The sequence below is a fragment of the Rousettus aegyptiacus genome, unplaced genomic scaffold (genome assembly GCF_014176215.1).
Source record: "Rousettus aegyptiacus isolate mRouAeg1 unplaced genomic scaffold, mRouAeg1.p scaffold_m13_p_4, whole genome shotgun sequence".
Classification (NCBI taxonomy): Eukaryota; Metazoa; Chordata; class Mammalia; order Chiroptera; family Pteropodidae; genus Rousettus; species Rousettus aegyptiacus.
Window position 1 is genome coordinate 148,381,731 of NW_023416307.1, and position 21,546 is coordinate 148,403,276.

The window sequence follows — 21,546 nt, forward strand, 5'->3', positions numbered from 1 at the left end:
TTAAAACAAAACAGGGAAAAGGTTCTACATTCGAAAACTGGGAACAAGGACAACAGGCCCTTCGCCATGTAGCATTCGTACTAGTCCAAGACGAGGTTTTTCCTTGTCCGAAAATGCTTGAGCTGAGAATTCAGAGTTCATTATGATTCATACTAATGCCGTTTCCATGATTTGTGCCCTAAAGAGAGACAGAGTACTGTGTGTCCTGTTTATAGGATGAAAATAAATTTCCCTTGGCCTGCCGTGTGTACTTTTGTCCCTTGTGGTTGCTGTCCCACAACTGGAAGTCTTGTTTATCCATGCGATAAAGGAATTCGAAAGGGTTTCGAAGTCCGGAGCTGATGTTCAAGAGACCGAAAAACAGTGCCGAGAGACCCAAGCACTGACTTCTCCTCGGACGCTCCCTTCTCTCGTCGGTGCCAGTCTGTCCACCAAGGGATCCAGAGAGGGCACCCCGATGAATTATCCTGGGGTGGGGAGGGGGGGTGACATGTAAAGCATCCCGTGGCACATGTTGCTCTTCCTGCCTCCACAACGGCAAAATGACGACAAAAGTAAATATTTGGGGCCAGGTTTATTTTGATGAGACAAGTTCCAGTCTGGTTTCTAAAATTAGGAATTCTGCGGGCTGCTCGTGGTTTGAGGCATCCTGCCAGGGAACTTTGTCTCCGGGATGTGCAGTTCTCTTATTTGTTGTTGCTTGCTTGGAAATCATCTGTGTTTGTCCGTCTGTGCAGACCCACTGCCCAGGTGGGAAGGCTCTGCCCCGCTGATTTTGATAGGTTCCAGCCCCTGCCCCCACCAGTGTGACCCATGCTCAGATGAGGGTCTGAGACAGAGCCTGCTGTCTCTGTTCTTCATATGCTGCTGGACAAACCTTCCAGGAGCACAGCTGTCATCCTGTCCCTGTCTCTCCTCAGATCAGTCACTGACACCCCCACACGTGCCCACTGCCTTCAGGCTCAGCTCCCTCCCTGCTCTGGTCTCACCCGGTGGGACGTCCTCTGCAGCCAGCCAAATTGGCCTCCTCGTTGCCCCCCCCAAACACTGGCCACTTACTTGCCTTTGTAACTTTCCATTTCTCCCGTTAAGTGTCCCTCCATATCGCCTCTGTCCATCCTTCCGGGCTCAGCTGCAGCCCTGCTCCCCTGGGAGACCGCCCTGCCCGGGGGAAGCCATTGGCCAACCACTGTGGAGGGTCGCCTGCATCATGTACCGCTGTCACTGTCCCCCAGTGCAGACGCCGTACGTGCTCAGGAGACCTTCCAGTTTAGCCCTCTTTTAGTGTCTGGTTCCCCACTCCTGGAAGCTGCCCTTGTCCTGTAAAAAGCTGCCTTCCCGGCACTAGTGCCTGGGCTTGTCTTTCTCCTCCCCACCCAGAGTCCTTCAGCTCTTTGCAGAATGTGTAGCAAGGGCTGCTGTTATCCTACAGGGGGCGCTGTGCTGGCGAGGGTGGGGCCTGTATTCCCAGGGCCTGCCGCCTTCTGCCTTCTTGGTTAGAATAGGAATAAGCAGGGCTGGTAATCCCGGGCCGACAGCGGGCCTCCCCTCCCCTATCCTTGGTCTAATGTTCTGTCGTTTCTGTCTTGAAATTCTTTGTGAACAAAGGGTCCTGCGTTTTCATTTTGCATTGGGTCCTGCTCAGTAGGTATCTATCTGGTCCTGGAAACAGGGCAGGTGCTGACAGATAGGTAAGGGTGGGGAGGCCTTGCAGAAGGAGTGCCGGGTGAGGCCAGTGCAGGGTAGGTAACAGAACGGAGAAGGGGAGAAGATACCTCAGTCGTGCACGTCCTTCCTGAGACGGTTGATAGTTCTCCTAAGCCAGGAGTGTACCTCAGATGAGGTGGCTGCGCGGGACCTGACTCAGGCCCTAAGTGGCCTCATTTAATTTCTGTCATAAGCCTGCTGTTTCTATGGCACTGTTCCAACAGCTTTCCCATCTCAATCAGAGGAAAAGCCAATGCTTCCAAGGGCCCGCAAGCCCTACCCGACCTTGCTCTTCACCACCGACCTCCTCTCCTACTGGTCCTTTTTCTGTTCTTGAGCATGCTGAGAATGCCCCCCACCTGAGGGCATTTGCACCTGCTGTGCTCTGAGCCCAGAGTGCCCCCCCGCAGAAGGCTCGCCCTCACCTCCGTCAGACCTTTGCCCGGGTGTCACTTTATTAGTGGTCCTCCCCAGATACCCTGTTTAAACACATACACATCATCGTTGGGCCTCTTTCCTGATTCACTTCGGTTTGCACTACTTATCCCTATTTGGCATACTCTCTATTTTACGTGTTTATCGATTGATTGTCTGTCTCTTCCCGCTGGAATGTAAGTTCAACGAGGGCAGGGTCTTTCGTAAGTTTTATTCACTGCTCTATTCTTCAGCACCGAGAACACTTCCTGACACATAAAAAGGGGCAGAGGGGGTAGGAATCAGTGCTAGCAGAGAAATTGGGAAAGAATTTTTGTTCTCCATTATTGAGACGTACATATTCAACGCTGTAAGTAAGAAACGGCCACCGCTTGTCGCCAGCCGCATAGGTCTGCATCCTCCCAGCAGCAGCAGAGCGAGGTGTTTTCGTGTGAGTTTGTGCAGCCGCGTTGCAGCTACCTCCCTGGACTCTCAGAAGACCCCTACTTGGAATTTATAGCCCAGACACTCCTTTAGAAACCACCCACTTCAGTGACCTCTGAGATCCCTCCAGCTCTGAAAATCAGAGAATCCTGCAAGACACCTCAGTGTGGACCCAGGGTAGGTGAAGGCCTAGGTGGATCTATGGGACCGACTGATGAATGTCAGTTCCCATCATTGACAGCTGGTGCTGGCCTGACAGGTCGGTGTGGGAGGGCCCTGTGATCAGGGGAACCCTCATGGCAGAATAACAGGGAGTCCAGACATCCTGGTCTTGCTTCATAGAGAAGAGAGACTCTGGGGATCAGTAATGTACACACGGTCATAGTCGATTCGTGGCAAAACTGACATAGGACTTGAAGACTTACTGACTGACAGACGTGAGCTTTTTTTGTTCTGTTTTTGGCCTAGGGAAATGTCAGTGCTTGGGGGAGGATTATTGAGGACTCTGAGACATTCAAGGTGATTATTCCTTTTTTCAGTTTTGAACCAGTATGTGGTATGACTGGATGGAAGGCAGCATGTAGATATGGTTACTTTTTCATTGCAGAACCAATATAGAAATAAAACTGGCTTGCTACTTTAACCAGTAATTCTAATCAAATACCCTGGGAGAAGTTTGACCCAATAATAGTTTTTAATGGAATTTTGGGTTTTGTCGACCAGTATAAGGAGCAAAAGCATTCATTATCTAAAGACTCCCTACAGTGCCATTAGGTGATGGTGGTGGCAAGCCAGGAGTGAAAAGCCCCACCGCTACCCTTGGGTCGCTCGCAGGCCAGAGGGAGTAGGAAGGATATCCCGTGGTGCATTAGTCATAAAGGTGTTGGGCAGAAAAGTATAGGCTTTGCAGTCGAACAACCTGAATGCAAGTTCCAATTCTACAGCTTAGTAGCTGTGCATTTCGGGGCAACGTCTAGCTGCTTCCCTTCTTGGCTGCTGAAATGGGGGTGATGATACCTGTGTGAGGTGAGGATTGTATAATGTCAAGCATGTGAACCACCAGCACAGTACAGGAAGCCATTTTTTTTTTCAGTGCAGAAAAATAAAAACATACAGCATGAAATCTACCCTCTTAATGAACTTTTAAGTGTTGTTAACTATATAAACATGGTCATACATTGGATCTCTAGAACTTTTTCATCTTGAATGACAAACTCTGTACCCCTTGACCAGCAACTCTGTATTTCCCCCTCCGCACCCCTGGCAACCATCATTCTGCTGTCTGCTTACATGAGTTTAACTACTTAAATGGTATTCTGGCCTATTTCATGAGCACAATGTTCTCAGGGTTCATCCATATGTAGTATATGACAATATTTTCTTGTTTTTTAAGGCCGAATAATATTCCATTGTATGTATATACCACATTTTCTTTATCCGTTCATCCCAGATGGACATTTTCGTTGCTTTCATCTCTCGATTGTTATGAATAATGCTTCAGCGAAAATAGGAGTGCAAATACCTCTTTGAGATCCTGTTTTGAGATCCCGTTTTCAATTCATTTTGATAAATACCAAGAAGCAGGATTGCTATTTATATGGTTGTGATATTGTTGATTTTTCGAGGAATTTCCGTATTGTTTTCCACAGTGGCTATACCATTTGACATTACCACCAATACTGCACAAATGTTCCAAAATCTCCACATCCTCACCAACACTTATTATTTTCTGTTTTGTTTTGTTTTGTTTTGTTTGTTTTGCTTTAGTAATAGTTGTCCTTAAAGGTATGAGGTGATATCTCATTAGGGTTTTGATTTGTACTTCTCTGATGAGTAGTGATGTTGAGCATCTTTGTATATACCTTTGTTTTACATTTGTAAGAGAAAAAATGTCTATTTGAGTCCTTTGCCCATTTTTTAAATCAGATTATTTGCGATTGTTTTTTGTATCACTTTGTTGCTGTTGAGTTGTAGGAGTTCCTTATGTATTTTGGGTATTAACCCCTTTTGGTTTGCAAATAGTTTCTCTCGTTCTGTACGCTGCCTTTTTACTTTGTTTCCTTGGCTGTGCAGAAGCTTTTTAGTTTGATGCTGCCCCACTCGTATATTTTTGCTCTTGTTGCCTGTAATTTTGGTATCATATCCAAGAAATCATTGCCAAGACCAATGTTATGAAGCTCTTTCTCTATGTTTTCTTTTAGGACTTTTATAATTTTATGTTCTAGGTTTAAATCTATAATCCAGTTTGTTGATTTCTGTATATGGTGTAAAATAAGGGTCCAATTGTATTATGTTGCATGTAGATATCTAGTTTTCAGAAACACCGTTTATTGAAGAGACTGTACTTTCCCCATGGTGCAGTCTTGGCTCTCTTGTTGAAGATCATTTGTGTGTGGATTTATTTCTGAGCTCTCTCTTGTTCCGTTGGTCCGTATATCTGTCTTTGTGCTAGTACCATACTGTTTCATAGCTTCGTAATGTGTTTTGAAGTCAGAAAGTGTGAAGCCCGCAGGTTGATTCTTCTTTCTCAAGATTGTTTTAGCTATTAGAAGTCCTTTGTGGTTCCATATAAATTCTACAGTTGTTTATATTTTGGGAGAGAAAAAAGCCCTTGGGATTTTGATGGGGATTACATTGAATCTTTGTATGGCTTAAGATAATGTGGGCATCTTAATGACATTAAGCCTTCGAGTCCATGAACATAGGCTGTTCTTCTGTTTATTTGGGTATTTTTAATTTCTTTTAGCGGAGTTTTATAGTTTTTGGTATACAGGCCTTTCACCTCCATGATTAAGTTTATTCCTAAGCATTTTATTCTTTTCAATGCGGTTGTCAATCCAGTTGTGTTCTTAATTCCCTTTTTGGATTATTCATTGTAAGTGGATAGAAATGCAACTGATTTTCGTACATTGATTTTGTCTCCAGCAATTTGGCTGAATTCTTTAATTAGTTTTAATAGTTTTTTTGTGAAATCTTTAGGGTTTTCAATGGATAAGATCATGTGCTTTGTAAGTTATATAAATGTCTAATCACTATGTTGTACATCTAAAACTAATAAAATGCCGTGTGTCAACTAGAATTTTACAAAAAGATAAGATCATGTCATCTGCAAACTGAGATAATTTTACTTATTCCATTTCAATTTGGATGCTTTTGTTTCTTTTTCTTGCCTTATTGCTCTAGCTAGGACTTCCGATACTGTTTTGAAGAGAAGCGGGGAGGGTAGGCATCCTTGCTTTTTCCCTATTCTTAGAGGAGAAGCTTTCTGTTTTTCACTTTGAATATGATGTTAACTGTGGGTTTTTTAAGATAGCCCATATGTTGAGGTAATTTTTTTTTATCCCTAGTTTTTTTAGTGTTTTTATCATGAAAGGGTGTTGAATTTTGTCAAATGTGTTTTCAGAATCTGCTGATAACCATGCGATTTTTATCTTTCACTTTACTAATGTGGTGTATCACATTGATTGATGTTTGTATGCTGAACCATCCTCGCATCTCAGGGATAAATCCTACTGGTCACAGAGTATGATCCTTTTAATGTGCTGTTAAATTTGGTTAGCTCGTATTTTATTGAGGATTTTTACATCTGTATTCGCCAGGGTTATTGGCCTGTGGTTTTCTTTTCTTATAGTGTCGTTGTCTTTGATATCAGGAAAATATGGTCTCATAAAATGAATTCAAAGTATTCCTTTTCTTTAATTTTTTGGAGAAATTCAAGAAGGAGTTTCATTAATTCTTTTTTGAATGTTTAGAAGAAACATTCTCCAGTGAAGCCATCTGGCCCTGGGCTTTTCTTTGTTGGGAGGTTTTTGATTAGTGATTAGTCTTGGTACATTGTATGTTTCTAAGAATTTCTCCATTTCTTCTAGGTTATCCAATTTGTTGGCATATAATTGTTCATAGTTATCTCTTATAAGCCTTTATATTTCTGTAAAATCAGTTGTAATGGCTTCTGTTTCATTTCTGATTTTATTTATTTGAGTCTTCTCTCTTTTTTGTTAATTAGTCTAGCTAGAGGTTTTTCAGTTTTTGTCCATCTTTTCAAAACAACCAACTCAATTTTGTTGATTTTTTTCTGTTGTTTTTCTAATCTCTATTTTATTTCCACTCTAATCTTGGTCATCTCCTTCCTTCTGCTAGCTTTGTGCTTAGTTTGCTCTTCTTTTTCTAATTAAGATGTAAAGTTAGCTTGTTTATTTGCTAGTCTTTTTTACTTATTTTTATATTTATTTTTTGATATTTTTCTTCTTTAATGTAGGTGTTTACCACTATAAACTTCCTTCTTTATACTGCTTTTGCTGCATCCTATAAGTTTTGGTATGTTGTGTTTTCATTTTCATTTGTCTCAAGATATTTTCTAATTTCTCTTATGATTTCTTCTGTGACTCATTGGTTATTAAAGAATGTGTTGTTTAATTTTAACATATTTGTGGATTTTCCATTTTTCCTTCTGCTGTTGAGGTCTAGTTCCATTCCATTGTAGTCATGAGAGATACTTGGTATAATTTCAGTCATTTTAAATTTACTAAGATTTGTTTTGTAACCTAATATATGATCTATACTGGAGAATTAGTGTGAGCTTGAGAAGAATGTATGTTGTGCTGCCGTCGGGTACAATGTTCTGTATATGTCTGTTAGATCCACTTGGTCTGCTGTGTTGGTCCAGTCCTCTGTGTTTTTGTACTCTCTAGACATTATATCCATAATTGAAAGTGGGTTATTGATACCTCTTTCGATTGTTATTTCTCCCTTCAGTTCTGTCCATATTTGCTTCATATACTTGTGTGCTCTGACGTTGGGCGCATGTACATTTATAATTGTTACGTCTTCCTGATAAGTTGACCCTTTTGCATTAGATAGCGTTCTTTGTCTCTGGTGACAGTTTTCGACTTAAAGTTTATTTGTCTGCTGTCAGTATTGCCACTCTCCTCTCTTGGTTACCATTTGCACGGAATGTCTTTTTCCATCCTTTCACTTTTAGCTTATGTGTCTTCTTAAATCTAAAGTGAGTCTCTTGTAGGTAGCATGTAGTCGAATCTTTATTTTTTATCCGTTCAGCCTCTCTGTGTCTTTCGGTTAGGGGTTTGAATCTATTTACATTTATAGTAATTACGGATAGACTTCCTATTGCATTTTAACAGTTTCTTCTCTGTCTTGCAGAGTATTCTTCCCTCTTTTCCTTTCTAGCCATCTTCCTTTGCATTTTGTCGACTTTTGAAGTGACATGCTTTCATTCCTTCCTCATTTCCTTTCGTGTGTTCTCTATAGGTATTTTCTTTGTGGTTACCGTGGGACTTCCATAAAACAACTTACAGTTACAACAGTCTAGTCTAAGCTGATAACCAAGGCCACTTTTAATCTTGGCACCATTTTTAGGAATCCAGTACAAGAAATGGATTTTTTTTTTTTTACTTTTTTAATTTAACCTTCCTTTAATTGCTTTAATGGAATTAACTAGAATCAGTAGCTGTATATTTTATGAGCCTAATGCAGCTAAATCCCAATGGTATTTTTTAGAACTTGATAGAGTGATTCTGACATTCATCTGGAAGTAGAAAGGGTTAGACGATCCAATAAATTTTGAAAAAAATAATAGAAGAGAATCGATACTATTAAATATAAAACAATAAATCTGTAGTCTCAAAGCTGTGTGTTACTGTCAGAAGCAGACATGTGGAGTGGAAAGGAATGGGGTTGAATGCCCAGATCAGTGTATGAGGACGACTTGTTCAATAAATGTTATTAAGGGATTTGATTAATCTTTTGGGAGTAAAGAGTTGATTCCTACTATATACCAGAACAAACTCCAAACAGATAAAATATCTACTTTAAAAGATATTTACTTTAAGCTAAATAAGAATTAGAAGAAAATATAAGTGAATACTATGTCATAGTAGGGTGGGAAATAATCATTAAGAAAAGGTTGTTAGAGTTGACTTTCTAAAAACTTAAAATTTCTGTTCATCCATAACCACTATAAACAAAAGTAAAGCCTAAAACAACTGAGACAATTTCCAACATAAAGGACATTGCAAGGATTATGTCTCTAATATATGACAAAGGGACCCTTATAAATAAAAATTTTTAAAAAATAGAAAAATAAGCAAAAAATATATAAGCACAGTTCTCAAAAGAAGAAATAGAAATGGCCAAAAAGCATACACGAGCCTTTAGAGCTTGGGTGGCAATCAAAGAAATGCAAATGAAAGCAACAGTGAGATGCCATTTTTACCTTTCAGGTTGGCAAAAGATGTTTAAAGTCCCTGTGTTGGCACAGCCTTAGTGTATAACACCCCACGGGCGAAGTGCACATCGGCAGTGCCTCTCCAAATGGCAGATTATCCATAGATATCAAGAGGCTCGACATTTTTATCAAAGACTTTGGTCCCAGCAATTAATACTTCTAGGAATGTCTTCTAAGGGAATCATCAGACATTCACATAAAATCATGTACACTATGTTCACTGCAGTGTTATTTTTGACATTTTTACTTTTTACTTGTTACAATACATAATACATGATACAGAATTACTTTAATACATGATACAAAATTCAAAGAATACAAAAGTAGAGTGAAAGATAATTCCACCCAGACATATATCTTGTCCCGTATTGATGGACAACTAGACGACTGTTTGCAGCATTGCTATCGCAAACAGATTTGCAGCATTTGTTCTAATACATGTTTTTAAAGGAAACGGCGTAAATGTCCGAAGTTAGTGTAATTATGACACAATACATATCCATGCAGTAGAATACCATTAACCAGTCAAAATAAGGTTGTAGAAAGATATATGATGACATATGAAAGATTTTATTAAGTAGAAATATTTTTTAATGTTTACTCCATTTTTCTATTATAAACATAATATAGATTATAGAAACTGAGAAACAGAGAAAAGTATAAAGGAAAATAATAGTCAACCTAGTTCCGTGATCCAGAGATTGACACACTTGCTTACATCAGTGAATTTTACATAATCTCTCTTCTTGAAAATTTGCACTAATTATTTTGTGGGAAGCAAGGGTTGCCATCTTTGCTAAAGACAGCAAGGAGCTACGAGCTGGGTTCCCCAGAGGAGTGGTTGGCCATATGTGGGTGGCATAGATTAAAACTACTTGGAGGAGGGAGGCTTGCTGTGGGCAAGAGGACTTCCGGGGAAACTGGTACTGATTGAGTTGAGCTCTCTCTTGGAGAATCACAGGAACTGTTTCTTTTTAACGTATCAGTCATTTTCATTATTCTGTGTTTCCCTTTGTACATTCATTCATTCGGTAAACTTCTGTTATGACAGGCCTGTTCTGCACCAGCACATTTCTATGTCTCAGGGACCCAGACACCGACAAGATAGGTTCTGAGCCTGGAGCCCTGGAGCGCACCTTGCAGAGCCTGTCCAGAAGCCCATTACGAAGTTCCAGACACAGGTCGTACACAGCGTGTGAGATGTTTTATCTGACAATGACCACAAACACTTCTCCATGTGTCTCCATAATGGCAGCACAGTATCCTCTCTTGTTACTACGCACTGAGTTAACCTTTCCTACCGTCTTAGACATCCATCCAGGTTGTTTGGTCCTTGGCACACCACTCGTCTGCTTTTCAAATGGATTGTTCCAATTTACAGAGTTATCAGAAACAGATGAATGAACGGGCTTCTGCCATCAAAACCTTACCACCATTGGTGATATGTTTCTATTATCATTTCTTGTGCATTTAATAGGTATGAAACTGGGCCTCATCGTTTAAACATTCACTTGTTTAATTACTGTTAAATTTTAACCTTTACTTCCTCTTAAGCTCATTATCTGTTTAAATCCTTTGTTCGTTAACTTATTTTGGCTCTCAATCTGAAAAGCAGACTATGTATAGTGATGGTTAAGAGCTCATATTTCAGACTCAGCCCTGACCTGGCTTATGCACAGCCCTACTACTAAGGAGCTGCGTGACCTCGGGCACAAAGGCCTGGGGAAGTGCCAAGGTGAGGAAGGACATTCCCAGCCACTGGGCTCTCCTAGAAAGCTGAGTCACAGACAGTTTAGTGGCCTGGGTACATTCGGGGCACAGTGGGACAGCCACCGTGTCGGGCTTCCTCTAATAGGGCTGCCATGAATATCATTGGTTCATTTTGGAGTTTTCAAAAAGGTAGCATTCGGGGCGAAGGCAGGTGGCACAAGTCTTTGTAGTCGGTTTCTCCTTGGAAATAAAATCCAAACTGAAAAGAGTGCAGGGGAGAGGCAGGAGGGGTTGGTTACACGATGGCCAGGAGCCCCGCAGTCAGGATCCTCTGGCTTCGAACCCCAGCACCCTCACTGCATAGTCGTTCGTATTCCGAGCCTCTGTTTTCTCATCAGAAAGTGGGGTGGTCGGTCATATCAGCACTGCACACCATTGAGGTAGAGATGATTTATGTCAAGGGCCTCGCACAGGCAAGGTACTCAACTGACAAGGGCTGTGACGAACCAGCAATGAACAGGGGGAAATCATGCTACTGTCGTGGAAGGGTGAGGTTAGTACCCAGCTTCTAGGCACCAGCCCACTCCTCCCTTGCTTTCCCCCTGCTGGAGGAACCATTGCCAGTAACAGGCCGTCCTGGGAAAATGAGCTTTCAAAGCTGTGTTTCTTTCATAGAGTATTGGGTGGAATTCCCTGGGGAAATTTATCGCTTAGAAATAGAGCAGGGACTAACTGGATATCTCAAAAAGTGACTCTTTTGGTGCCTAAGCTCTTTTTCTGGGAGAAAAGGATGTTTGGATTTTCAGCAGCTACATCTGCTTTTAAACCGTGTGCAGTCTGTGCCCCGGCCTCTCCCCGCCCGCAGCACCCCCCTCAAATTCAAACAGAGGAAACTTGTGTTTGTTGACCACTCTTTCAGGGTGGGAAAGGAATGTAATGTATGCATAGACTGCCCAGAATTTCCTGTTAGACACCCATTCCAAACCACGGCCCTGGGATGCATTCCAGAGATTGCAAGCGAATTCTAGAAGAGAAGAAATGGTGTATTCATGTAAATGCTGACCCTCACGGAGAACTCCCCTCCCTCCCATTAAAAAAAAAAAGAAAGAAAGAAAACAAAAGAAAAAAAAAAGGTGTTTTGCTTATGCCATAGTAACGGAGTTGTGATTCAGCTGTATGGTCTCTTCGGGGTTGTAAAGTGCTCTGACATCCCCACGTTTGCAGAAATATCCCTGCCTTGGGAAACTCCTGTCTGCAGTTCTGCAGCCTTAACAGCATCGGTGTCCACACCGATGCTTGGAACAGGGCATATTTTTATTTTTAATGTTCTGCCGCAAATGCTTGGATGGTATAAATCTGCTATGGAACGCCTTCCTTAATGCTGCTCTTGTGACGACAGAAGGAGCTACTTTTGAGAGCAGGTGTGATGCTTTGACACATCAGCAGTACACTGGGTGCGGTCAGTCCTTTTTCTCCTAGAAATTCTGTTACGCTCGGTCTTCGGCAGTCTGGCCCCTGTGCTAGCACATAGGCCGACGTGACACTGTGGACGTCTAAAGCCCACATTCTTTAATTTATGTAGCTGCCAAGGTTCAGTTTCTTCACTTGGGAAGAAACCTGAGTGATTGGGGACAGACTTATAGTGAGTGGCCAACATTTCCACCTACGTTTCAGCTTCTCCGATCTGCATCCCGAACCAGTCCTTTGATAGTGTAGAGATGTGCGTGGGGCACCAGGAGTTCTAGGTCAGCCCAGAGATCAGGAGGGTTGGATGGGGTGCTCACAGAGCTGAGAATGCCAAGTTCTGAATCGGTATAGACCCCAGAGGTTTGGGTCCCAAAGCCTCCCCACATCCGGGATCTAAACCAGGTCAGAACTCAAGAATCGTAAAAGGGCAGTGGTCACGGGCTTGGGCAGCTCTCACACTAATTAAAAAATGCGACTGTCAACAGTGGAGTCAACATTTCAGTTTCTGGAGACAGAAGGGAACCAGTTAGGCCAAGAAGTACAAGGGGATGACTGGAAATGTCCCCTCTCTGCCTGTGCAAACCAACTGGTGTCGGATTCGGTTGTGCCTTCCATGTTAGTGTAAACACAGCTTGATAGCTCTTCAGACCAGTCATCTTGGCCCACTGAAGGACGGAACCCCGCCGTCAGCCTCCGTGAGCTTTCCCCTGACATTTTATGTTTTTAACTACACTTTCTAACTATTTTTAAAATTTCTTAGAAAAGGCCTGAGTCCTAGGGTTTATTTTCTGAAGCTTTACATATAGAACTGCTTTTTATTTGTCGTTATTATTATTATTATTATTATTATTATACAAAGAAACCTTCACTGGATAGGTGGTCAAGTTTTAAAGAGCTACTTTAAGTTCTAAGTTTAGAACTCACATAACCAAAAGCAAAATGTGTGTTCTCATAAAGCCAGGCCATTTCTATAAGGATAGTTGGCCGGATAGAATCCAATGCTGCACTGTACCTGAACCCATCATAATTTTTTGTTGCTATACTTTTAAGTTCTGGTAGATTTTTTTCTCTTACAATAACATACATGTTTTTGTAGCATCCACGCAGACAGCCCTGTGAGGTAGGTATTATGACTCCCGTGTTACTGGTGTGGCTTAATCAGATGAAGTCACTAGCTAACAAATGGCAGGGTCGGGCCTGGAACCCAGATGTAACACCAAAGCTCATTTATTTCCATGTAACTTGTATTTAAAGTCAATTTTTATATGAGAAATTCCACCCTAGTCTCTTTATACAGAACGGTCCATGTGTCTGATTTGCAGATATCCTGGAAATCTTTGATACAGCTCGGTAGCCTGCGTTAGTCATATGGAAAGTTTAGACTCAGCACTTCCAGGTGCAGAAGCGAAGCAGCGACAGTCGTACAAATCTGATGATGTCGCTCCCTCATTTCCGTACATCAAATCCACACTCGGCACCCGCTCGTTACACTCCTTGCCTCTTCTTTTTGATTTCTCAAATATTTTGTTGCTGTTTCCCCACTTTCCTCCACCTTCCAACAATTTTATGAAACTCTTAGCCCAGCTTAGAAGACGTTTCTTCTACAAAGTCACTCCTCCCACCTCGCTCCACCCCCAGACCTGGACTGTGTGCCCTTCTTTGGGTCCCAACAGTGCCCGGTGCTGCCCAGCCATAACAAGACTCAGACTGTATCAGAACTGCTCATTCAAGTGTCTCTCCCCCCAGATATGAGCATCATGAAGGAGGCAAGGTGCCTGTGTGGTTCATCACTGTTCCTGCACTGCCTAGCCTCGCAGTTTACATTTTCAGGGATAATCCTTTCCCTCGCAGATACCATAACCCCAATTCCTATTGGCTTCGGAGAAAAAGGGAGTTTATTCTCTTACATGACTGAAAATTCCAGGAGGGTATGGTTTTCACGAAACCGTGTCCTCAGACGATATTGTCAGACATCTGGCTCTCTCCCTCTCTCAACTACTTTTTCCTCGGTTTTGGGTCCATGCTCAGGTAGATGCTTCTCACTTGGTGGCAAAGATGGCCACCAGGCGTACATCCTCCCAGCTTAGAAAAGCAGCAACATCTTTTCCAATAGCTATAGCATGATTCCTGGGACAGACTCTTGTTGGCCCGGTTTGGGTCCTGTGCCCATCCCTAAAACAGCCATGTGGTTTCCATTGTGCAGGCCTTGGTAATGGACTGAGAGCTGGTGGGTGAGAGTATTTCCCTAGAGGAATTTTAAAGAACTTTTACCAGAAAGGTATTGGATTCTGGCAGGCAAAAAAAATGTCAGACATGCTCTTTATTGGTAGCTGGTGCTTTGAAGATCCTGGTTCTTGCTTCTGGGCCAGCACTCTGCCCAGAGAGACCAGGTATTCAGGAGGCCTCCTGTTTTGCCTTTAGGATTGAGAACTCATGAAGGCAACTACATATGCATCCACTTCAGCCATCCCACTCATAGGCCCTCTCTAGGACCCTCTTGTGCTATGCTGGAGGATGGAAGGTCCCCAGCCCCAGAAGGAGAAACAGTGGCAATGTACATGAGTAAGAAACAGGGCTACAGTGACAGCAGGTCTAGGGTCTAGAGAGAAGCATTTCCAGGGTGCAGCCAGGAAAACAAAGCTATGCGCCTGCTTGTCCTCAGTGTCACCCACTCCCTTGAAGCTGTCAGAGGGCCCAAGAGGCATGGGCGAGGCCCAGGCCTGCTCAGAGAAATGGAGAAAGCGAAGTCTTAGGGCCATCCCTTTACTCAGCATATGGGATGTCTGTGCCCCTGGCCCCTGGCCCCTGGCCCAACCATCTGTGTGAAGAGAAGGGCAGCTGTCAAGACCAGCCACGGGCATGACTTCGTTAGCAGAGCTAAGGGAGAAAAAGGGGTGGTCCTTCCGGCAGGCCTGCCCTGCCAGAGCCTTGGGGAAACAGCAGAATATAATGGCCCAGTAGGGGAGCCTGCAGGAGAGACCTTTGTTGGGCTGTTAGCCTCCTTCGTGGTCCTCATGTGTTCTACCACACATGGGTGGACACCCCTTTCTGATGCACAGCATAGGGTACAGAGACCCCGCGTCAGATGCATGCTGGGCAGATGCAGTGCTCAGCAGAGCGGGGAGCTAAGCCGCAGCCCCCAACGGAGTTCATTTGGACCCTGAACCCCTCCCTTCTCTTTCCTCGTCTCTGCATCCAGCTCTTTTGAGAGCAATTAAGTAGAATCACTTCCCCACGTTTTTCGAGTTTTGCTCTCTGAATTACAGTTTATGTAACAAAGGTCTGTTATAGTAAGTTATGCCTCCTAGTTGTCAGATGCCAGGAGAAAAAATGTACACCCACAGACTCCAGGATTTACCTCCAGAACCCCCACTCATTTACAAAGCAAAAGATTTTGAGAGACTAATGATGCTAATAAGAGCTAATGTTTATGAAGTGCTTACCCTTTGCTAGGCATCATTTTGACTACTTTATAATAACTCATTTAATCATCGCAACAGACCTATAAGATGCATTCTTTATTATCCTAATTTTACAGATAAAGAAACCAAAAATGACCAAAAAAAAAAAAAAAAGTCAGGTAACTTAATCTAGGTCCCATACTATTGCTGGTCCAGCCCGCATCCTGCACCTAAGCAGGTTGACTGTAGAACTCACACTCATAACCACCAGTCTACTCACCCGTCGGGCTTTGCCTAGGTGGGTCACATCTATAATTACGGGCTACAAAATCATGAGCAAGGAGACTAGTCAACAAGCTGTATGTAGTTGTCCAGAGACAAAATGATGAGGGCCTCGGCTGGGAGGTGACAGGGGCAGAGAATTGTTGAGGACAGCTCTAAGAGCTGTTAGGGATATCACAACCAACAACTTAATGAGAGGGAGAAGGATGGATGCTTTAGACTAGGAGGTTGGTGGTCCGGGATGGAGGAGAGAGGAATGGGCTGAAGACGGACTTCAGACAAACCTGCATTCACTCGGGTTTTCCTTGGCGGAGGAACAAAGCCCTTCCGCTGGAGTGGGCTTCCTCCAAGAGGTGGGCTTTGAACCTGTCCCCAAAGAAGAGGGATGAGCTGAGAAGTGGGGCGAGGAGGAGAAGAGGAGGGGGAGATGGGAGGTCGCCGTGACGACAGCGCCGCGAAGGAAACCGAGGCGGCCGGTGTGGATGTGGACAGGGGTGGGAATGTTATCGGGGAAAAGCAGCAGAGAACCGTCAAATGATTTTCCATGACTTTTTCTTCCTAAATCTAATAAAAAGTGAAAACCTTCATGAAATGTTTTAGGCTGATGCTCGAAGTCGCTACTCCATCCTTTACTCCTCCCAAGTATTCTTAAAACCAGCTTAACAGGAAGACGTGTGCATTAAGCTGTCTTTACTATCTTAACGTTAGGGTCCTGATAAAGACCTCGTTCCTGGGTACCTGGGCCACCAAGAGACCTCCCCGATGTGTGTGTTGTCAGTAGGAACATTCAAAGGGGAAGCGAAGAAAGGTGATGAGAGGCCAGGTTTCGATTAAGAGCAAAGAATAAACACGATGGCATTTGTGTGTGCAGGGAGGGTCTGGCGGGGCTGCCAGGTGGAAAGCCAGTGGGAGTATTTGGGGAAAGAACAGGTATTCGGTGCCTTCTCTTCACGTGGGTCTCCTGTGGTTTTGAGGTTGGCGGGTATGTTCGTTGTTGGCAGTATTACAGTCCGGGGCTGGGGTGGGGGTCATGATAGTGGCAACATTTACTTCCTGCAGGGCTTTTCACAACACTTCTGTTGTCGGGTTTCCGCTTCACGGGCAAGGAGTGGGCAAGCAGAGGTGTCGGTCTAAAGATTTAGATTTGGAAGTAGGATACGGTTTCTCCTGAGCTTCGCAAAGTTGATGAAAGGGGGCTTAACGAGATCGTTTGCTTTCCCGTTGTTAGAGTAATATAGAATCACCATAAAACGTTTGGAAAATACGGAAAGAAAAATGTAAGCACCCATAGCCTGACAATGACTGTTAACACGTTGACAAAGTTTTTTGCCAGTCTTCTTTATATATTTTTTAATTTGTTGTGCACAATTATGATCAAGTCAGATATACAATTATTTATCTAGCTTTTCTGATCTAACATTATGATGTAAGCATTTGTCCATTAAACTATGGCTTGAATTTCATGTATCAGCCAAATCCCTTTACCGGATATTTCATGAGTAAATCAGGGACCGTAGCTCAAGGAGAGGCTGCAGCTGGGGTGGGAGGCGGTAGAGTCATTAGACCCAGGCAGCCAACATCTTAAGCTCTTTTAGGAGCAAATGAGTGCAGAGGGTGGGGTGAGGCCAGTGCTGGCTGGTCCTGAGGAAACCCACCCGTTTACCCAGCTGGCCTGATTTCGAAAGCACCAGAACAATCCAAGAATGATCGGAAAATAAAAAAGCGCCCTGCCGGCCAGAGGTTTCTAGAAGTAACCTTAGTTAGCGGGAGGAAGCCTGGACCCTCCCAAGCTGTGGAATTAAAGCCACTTGGGCTAGTTCACCTCCTAATACACAGAGGGGAGAACCTGAGTATGCTGCCATTTCCCCATGGGGGGGTGATGGCCTCCCCGGTGACTCAAGCTAATTTCGTGACTCTCTCAGCTCTATTTATGGCTTCTACATAGTAAGTAATCATATGGTGGAAATTATAAGTAGCTCACTGGCTCCAGGTTTGGGGTGTTTTTAGCATATAAATTCGGTTGTTAATTTGTTAGTCGTGTGGAAGATTTATGTGATCCAAGGATGAAAATAGGATCTGGGAAGGTGATTTTTGCCGAGCAGTTTACTTGCCCAGCTTGGGTATTATCAGCTCAGTATCTCTGAGACGTGAACAAATACCTTGTTTACTTGCAGAGAAATGTGCTATTAGCTGAGGAAGAGAGGTTTTTTCTTTCCTCTGACTAAATTATTTGAGTGGCATAAAACCTAAATCATTCAAGGTAACAACAAAACCAAATAACCAGTTATTTATATTCAATGTGAGATTATTATAGTACTTTCCTCTCCATTTAGCATGTTCCCTCCTTCATCTGACCTAAGTTGTTTCAAGATCGTCTTCAGCATGGCGCAGGGAGAAAGCACACACTTCGGAAACAGGCCTGTTTTGGTTCGAAATCCTGACACACACAGTTACTGGTTGTATTTTTTCGGCAGTAAGTTGGAAGCAGCTCCTGTCTCCTTGGGTAGCTGTAAGGATTACAGGAGATGAGGACTGACTTGGTAAACAGCGGTCATCATTGCTTCCCACCATGCTGCTGGGGAAGCCTCTGTGTCTGGTGGTCTCTGTGGCCCAGTCTGGCCTGACATGACATGGGCCCTTAAATGGTACCCTGTGACATGCACCCAGAGATTCACAAGGAAGATCAAACAGCCAGCTTTTCCAGGGGTTTATGGCCCGAAAGCTCATCTCCAGTGAGTGGGGATCTTAAATTCACGCTTACTGGGCCAATTGCCCAAACCCAGGCTAGAGACCATCGACGCCTGTGGAGTTGCTGGCAAAACAGCTTTCCCATCCTTTTTTCCAAGCGTTCCATCTGAATGCATTTGCATTTCCTGCCAACAGGAGAGAACCCCCAAGACTTTAAGCAAAGGTTTTGTGATCCCTTGAGAGGCGCAAGGTGCAATGCAAATCACTCACGTGTATAAAAAGAAGACTCATGCCAGAATTGCTTTTAGGAGAGAGAAACTCCAACAGTTATCTTGTGAACTTAAATTATTTCCTACACTGGCAATTTTCCCATTAACCTTAAACATCGTCCCTTTGCCTGTGGCCTCTACTCAGAAAGCCCCCGACCCACCCAGACATGGTATGTGGTGGGACAGCCCTGGCCACATTCCCAGGCAAAATGCTCCAGCCCCTCCAAGTTGTCAGCCTCCTCCCCTGAGGTGTGTTTCTTCATCGATACTCATTTCTGCCTTCTCTTTCTGACTTGCGGCAGCTTGTCCTGAGCGCTGGCTTTCAGACAGGCTCCATCACTCCCCCAGAGCTTTAGTCCGGGACAGGCCAGGGAGCGCGTCCATGGCACAGTGTTGCCCTGGGCTTGGTGAAGGTGGGCTTTGCCCTGGCCAGCCCTGCTCGGGCCAGGACACATGTCCTCTGTCCCATATCTGTTTATGTTTAAGTAGAAGGGAAGGCTTCAGCCCTGTGCTCTGTGGATCCAGGCTCCCATCAGTTTCTCAGCAAATGGCAGAGTTGAGGAAAGGGGGCTCTTTTGTGCCCTTACACATCTTATTTCTTAACCCATGAAATGAGTCATTTCCACGGTGAACAGGCAGCGTCTAAGAACCTGGTTTCAAAGTGACTCCTGGTACGTTTAAGAGAGAAATGCTCCTCGGAGTGTCAAGTCTGATTTGTGCCTGAAAGGATCTTTGTTTTGAAGTAGTGCTTAGTGCAGGGTCAGAAGACTTTATCTGCTGGGTTCAGGAATGCAGATGGTGCCTGACCCTAAGGATAGGTCACTTAATGAGCAAGCAGCCCCCGCTGGGCTGAGGTCAGAGGTATTCTGTCCAGCCGGCAGGATCGGATCGGACTCCATCAGCCAGCTGGCCCTTTAGGATGTTGAATAACAATCCTTGAGAGTAACTTCCTGGGGCCCCTCGTCTTCTTGTCCTGGTATCAGGGCTCGGGGCAAAGGGGGGCGGGGTGAGCAACTGCACATTCGCGTTTTCACAGCGCGGTGCAACCGTGAGTACATGCTGCGGTTGGCCACAGTGTGCCCTGTTTCTCTTTCCAGCATCCCAGTGTAACGTCAGCTTAAAGAAGCAGAGGAGCCGCAGCATCCTCAGCTCCTTCTTCTGCTGCTTCCGTGACTACAATGTGGAGGCGCCGCCAACCAGCAGCCCCAGTTTGCTTCCGCCGCTGGTGGAGGAGAACGGTGGGCTTCAGAAGGTCAGTCTGGATGGGGACCCGTGAACTCAGCAGAGCCGCAGAGGCTGCATAGCTGTCCCCTTCTCGACGAATGTCCTTAATAAGAGCCTATGACAGTATGTGTGCAGCCTTTTACTTCACGATCCGAAATTCCCGGGAAAAGTCATCTTTTTTGTTAAAGGAGATCTCAGTCATTCCCATGTAGCAACTAAAGAACGTATTTGATGAGAGTCGTAAGAGTCACTTCACGTTTTCATAACATGAGGAAGGTGTTACAGAATTTAACATCTTGAGAAGTCAAATACATACCTAGAGAGTTAAAGAACCATTAGCAAAGAAACGGAAAGACAAAAGGAGAAACAGATATGGGAAAGAGACAATAATAAATTTAAATGGCTTTAACTACCTTGTTTAATAACAAGCACATTTGTTTTCTATATTTCACACCTATCAAACAAAAATTTTTAAGCAGATTGTCACAATAGGCAAAAAAAAAAAAATTCTACCTGTGTACTTACTGTCTATATACATATTCTAAACAAACTCAAAAAGTAAAAGGATAAGTAAAAAGACATCCACGAGTATAAGGAAAAAGAAAGCAAGGCTTGCAACATTAATTCAGTCTAAATAAATTTTAGGTAAAAATCACCAAGAGAGGCAAAGGGAATTATTTATTATGGAAATTCTCAAGATCGAGGACACAAAAGTCGCAGATCTTTATGTCCCAGTAACATGAGCGAAGGACATGAACAGGCATTTCACAAAATGAGAAATACAGTTGGTGAGTAAACATGAAAAATTGTTCAGTATGGTTAGTAATCAAAGAAACGTGAACTAAAACATTGAGATATCTCTTTCTATTATCAAATTATCAAATGCGTTTTTAAAGATAAGATTTGGATTTGGCATGGAGATAGTGAGAGGGAGAGTAGAGGATATAAATTGATTATCAGTAGGAGTGTTAACTGGTTACACCTTTCTGGAGGGAAATGTTGCGATATGATCTTATAACCGTAACAATATCCCCATTTGTTCACCCACGCAGTTCCACTGTATTGGCATAACTATGGATGGGCAAAGATTTAACTGTAAGATACTATCCAACATAGATTACAATATTGCAAAATTATAAACAACCTGATAATCAACAATTCTCTTTTATAGAAGGTAAAAGACCTATAGAATAACCATATAATTAATGCAGCTATTAAAAATGACATCTCATAAATATTACTGATGCAGGGAAATTTTTACAATCTATCACTCCAGGGGGAAAAAGCTAAAATATAGTAGGTGAGTATATGCATAAGTATGTATACAGTCATATACACACAGAGGCATTCATAAGACTAGAATGGTGTATGCCAAACTATGACGAAATTATCTCGGACTAGTGGGATTATATATAGGATTTTCTCCTCTCCTTTGTGTTTTCTTTCTTTTTCTTTTTTTTTTTCTTTACCCTTTCCCATTTTCACAGAATTAGCTTAAATACTTTTGTAATTAGAAAATAAATTAATTTAAAAGTACACGTGAATGTAAAGAAGGGGATCCTAGGATGTCGGCAGCCTGGGCACGCGGCTCTGACCATTTAAATTCCCTCTCTGGATAAACCCTGGTGAGCCTCCTGGTGGAGCCTGGGAAGTACATTAAGGCCGCCAATTTTCGTAGCATCGCTGGGGAAAGAGC

The 21,546-nt window shown here is 43.3% G+C and overlaps 1 protein-coding gene across 5 annotated transcripts in view; it reads left to right on the forward strand.

Annotated features, from left to right (window-relative positions):
* CTDSPL (CTD small phosphatase like) overlaps positions 1-21,546 on the forward strand; it is a 108,671-nt gene that overhangs the window by 57,963 nt on the left and 29,162 nt on the right. For all 5 annotated transcript variants that reach the window (XM_036219888.1, XM_016123939.2, XM_036219885.1 and 2 more), the window contains exon 2: positions 19,724-19,878. In XM_036219888.1, the coding sequence (XP_036075781.1) occupies positions 19,724-19,878 (155 nt within the window). The remainder of the gene's footprint in view (positions 1-19,723; positions 19,879-21,546) is intronic.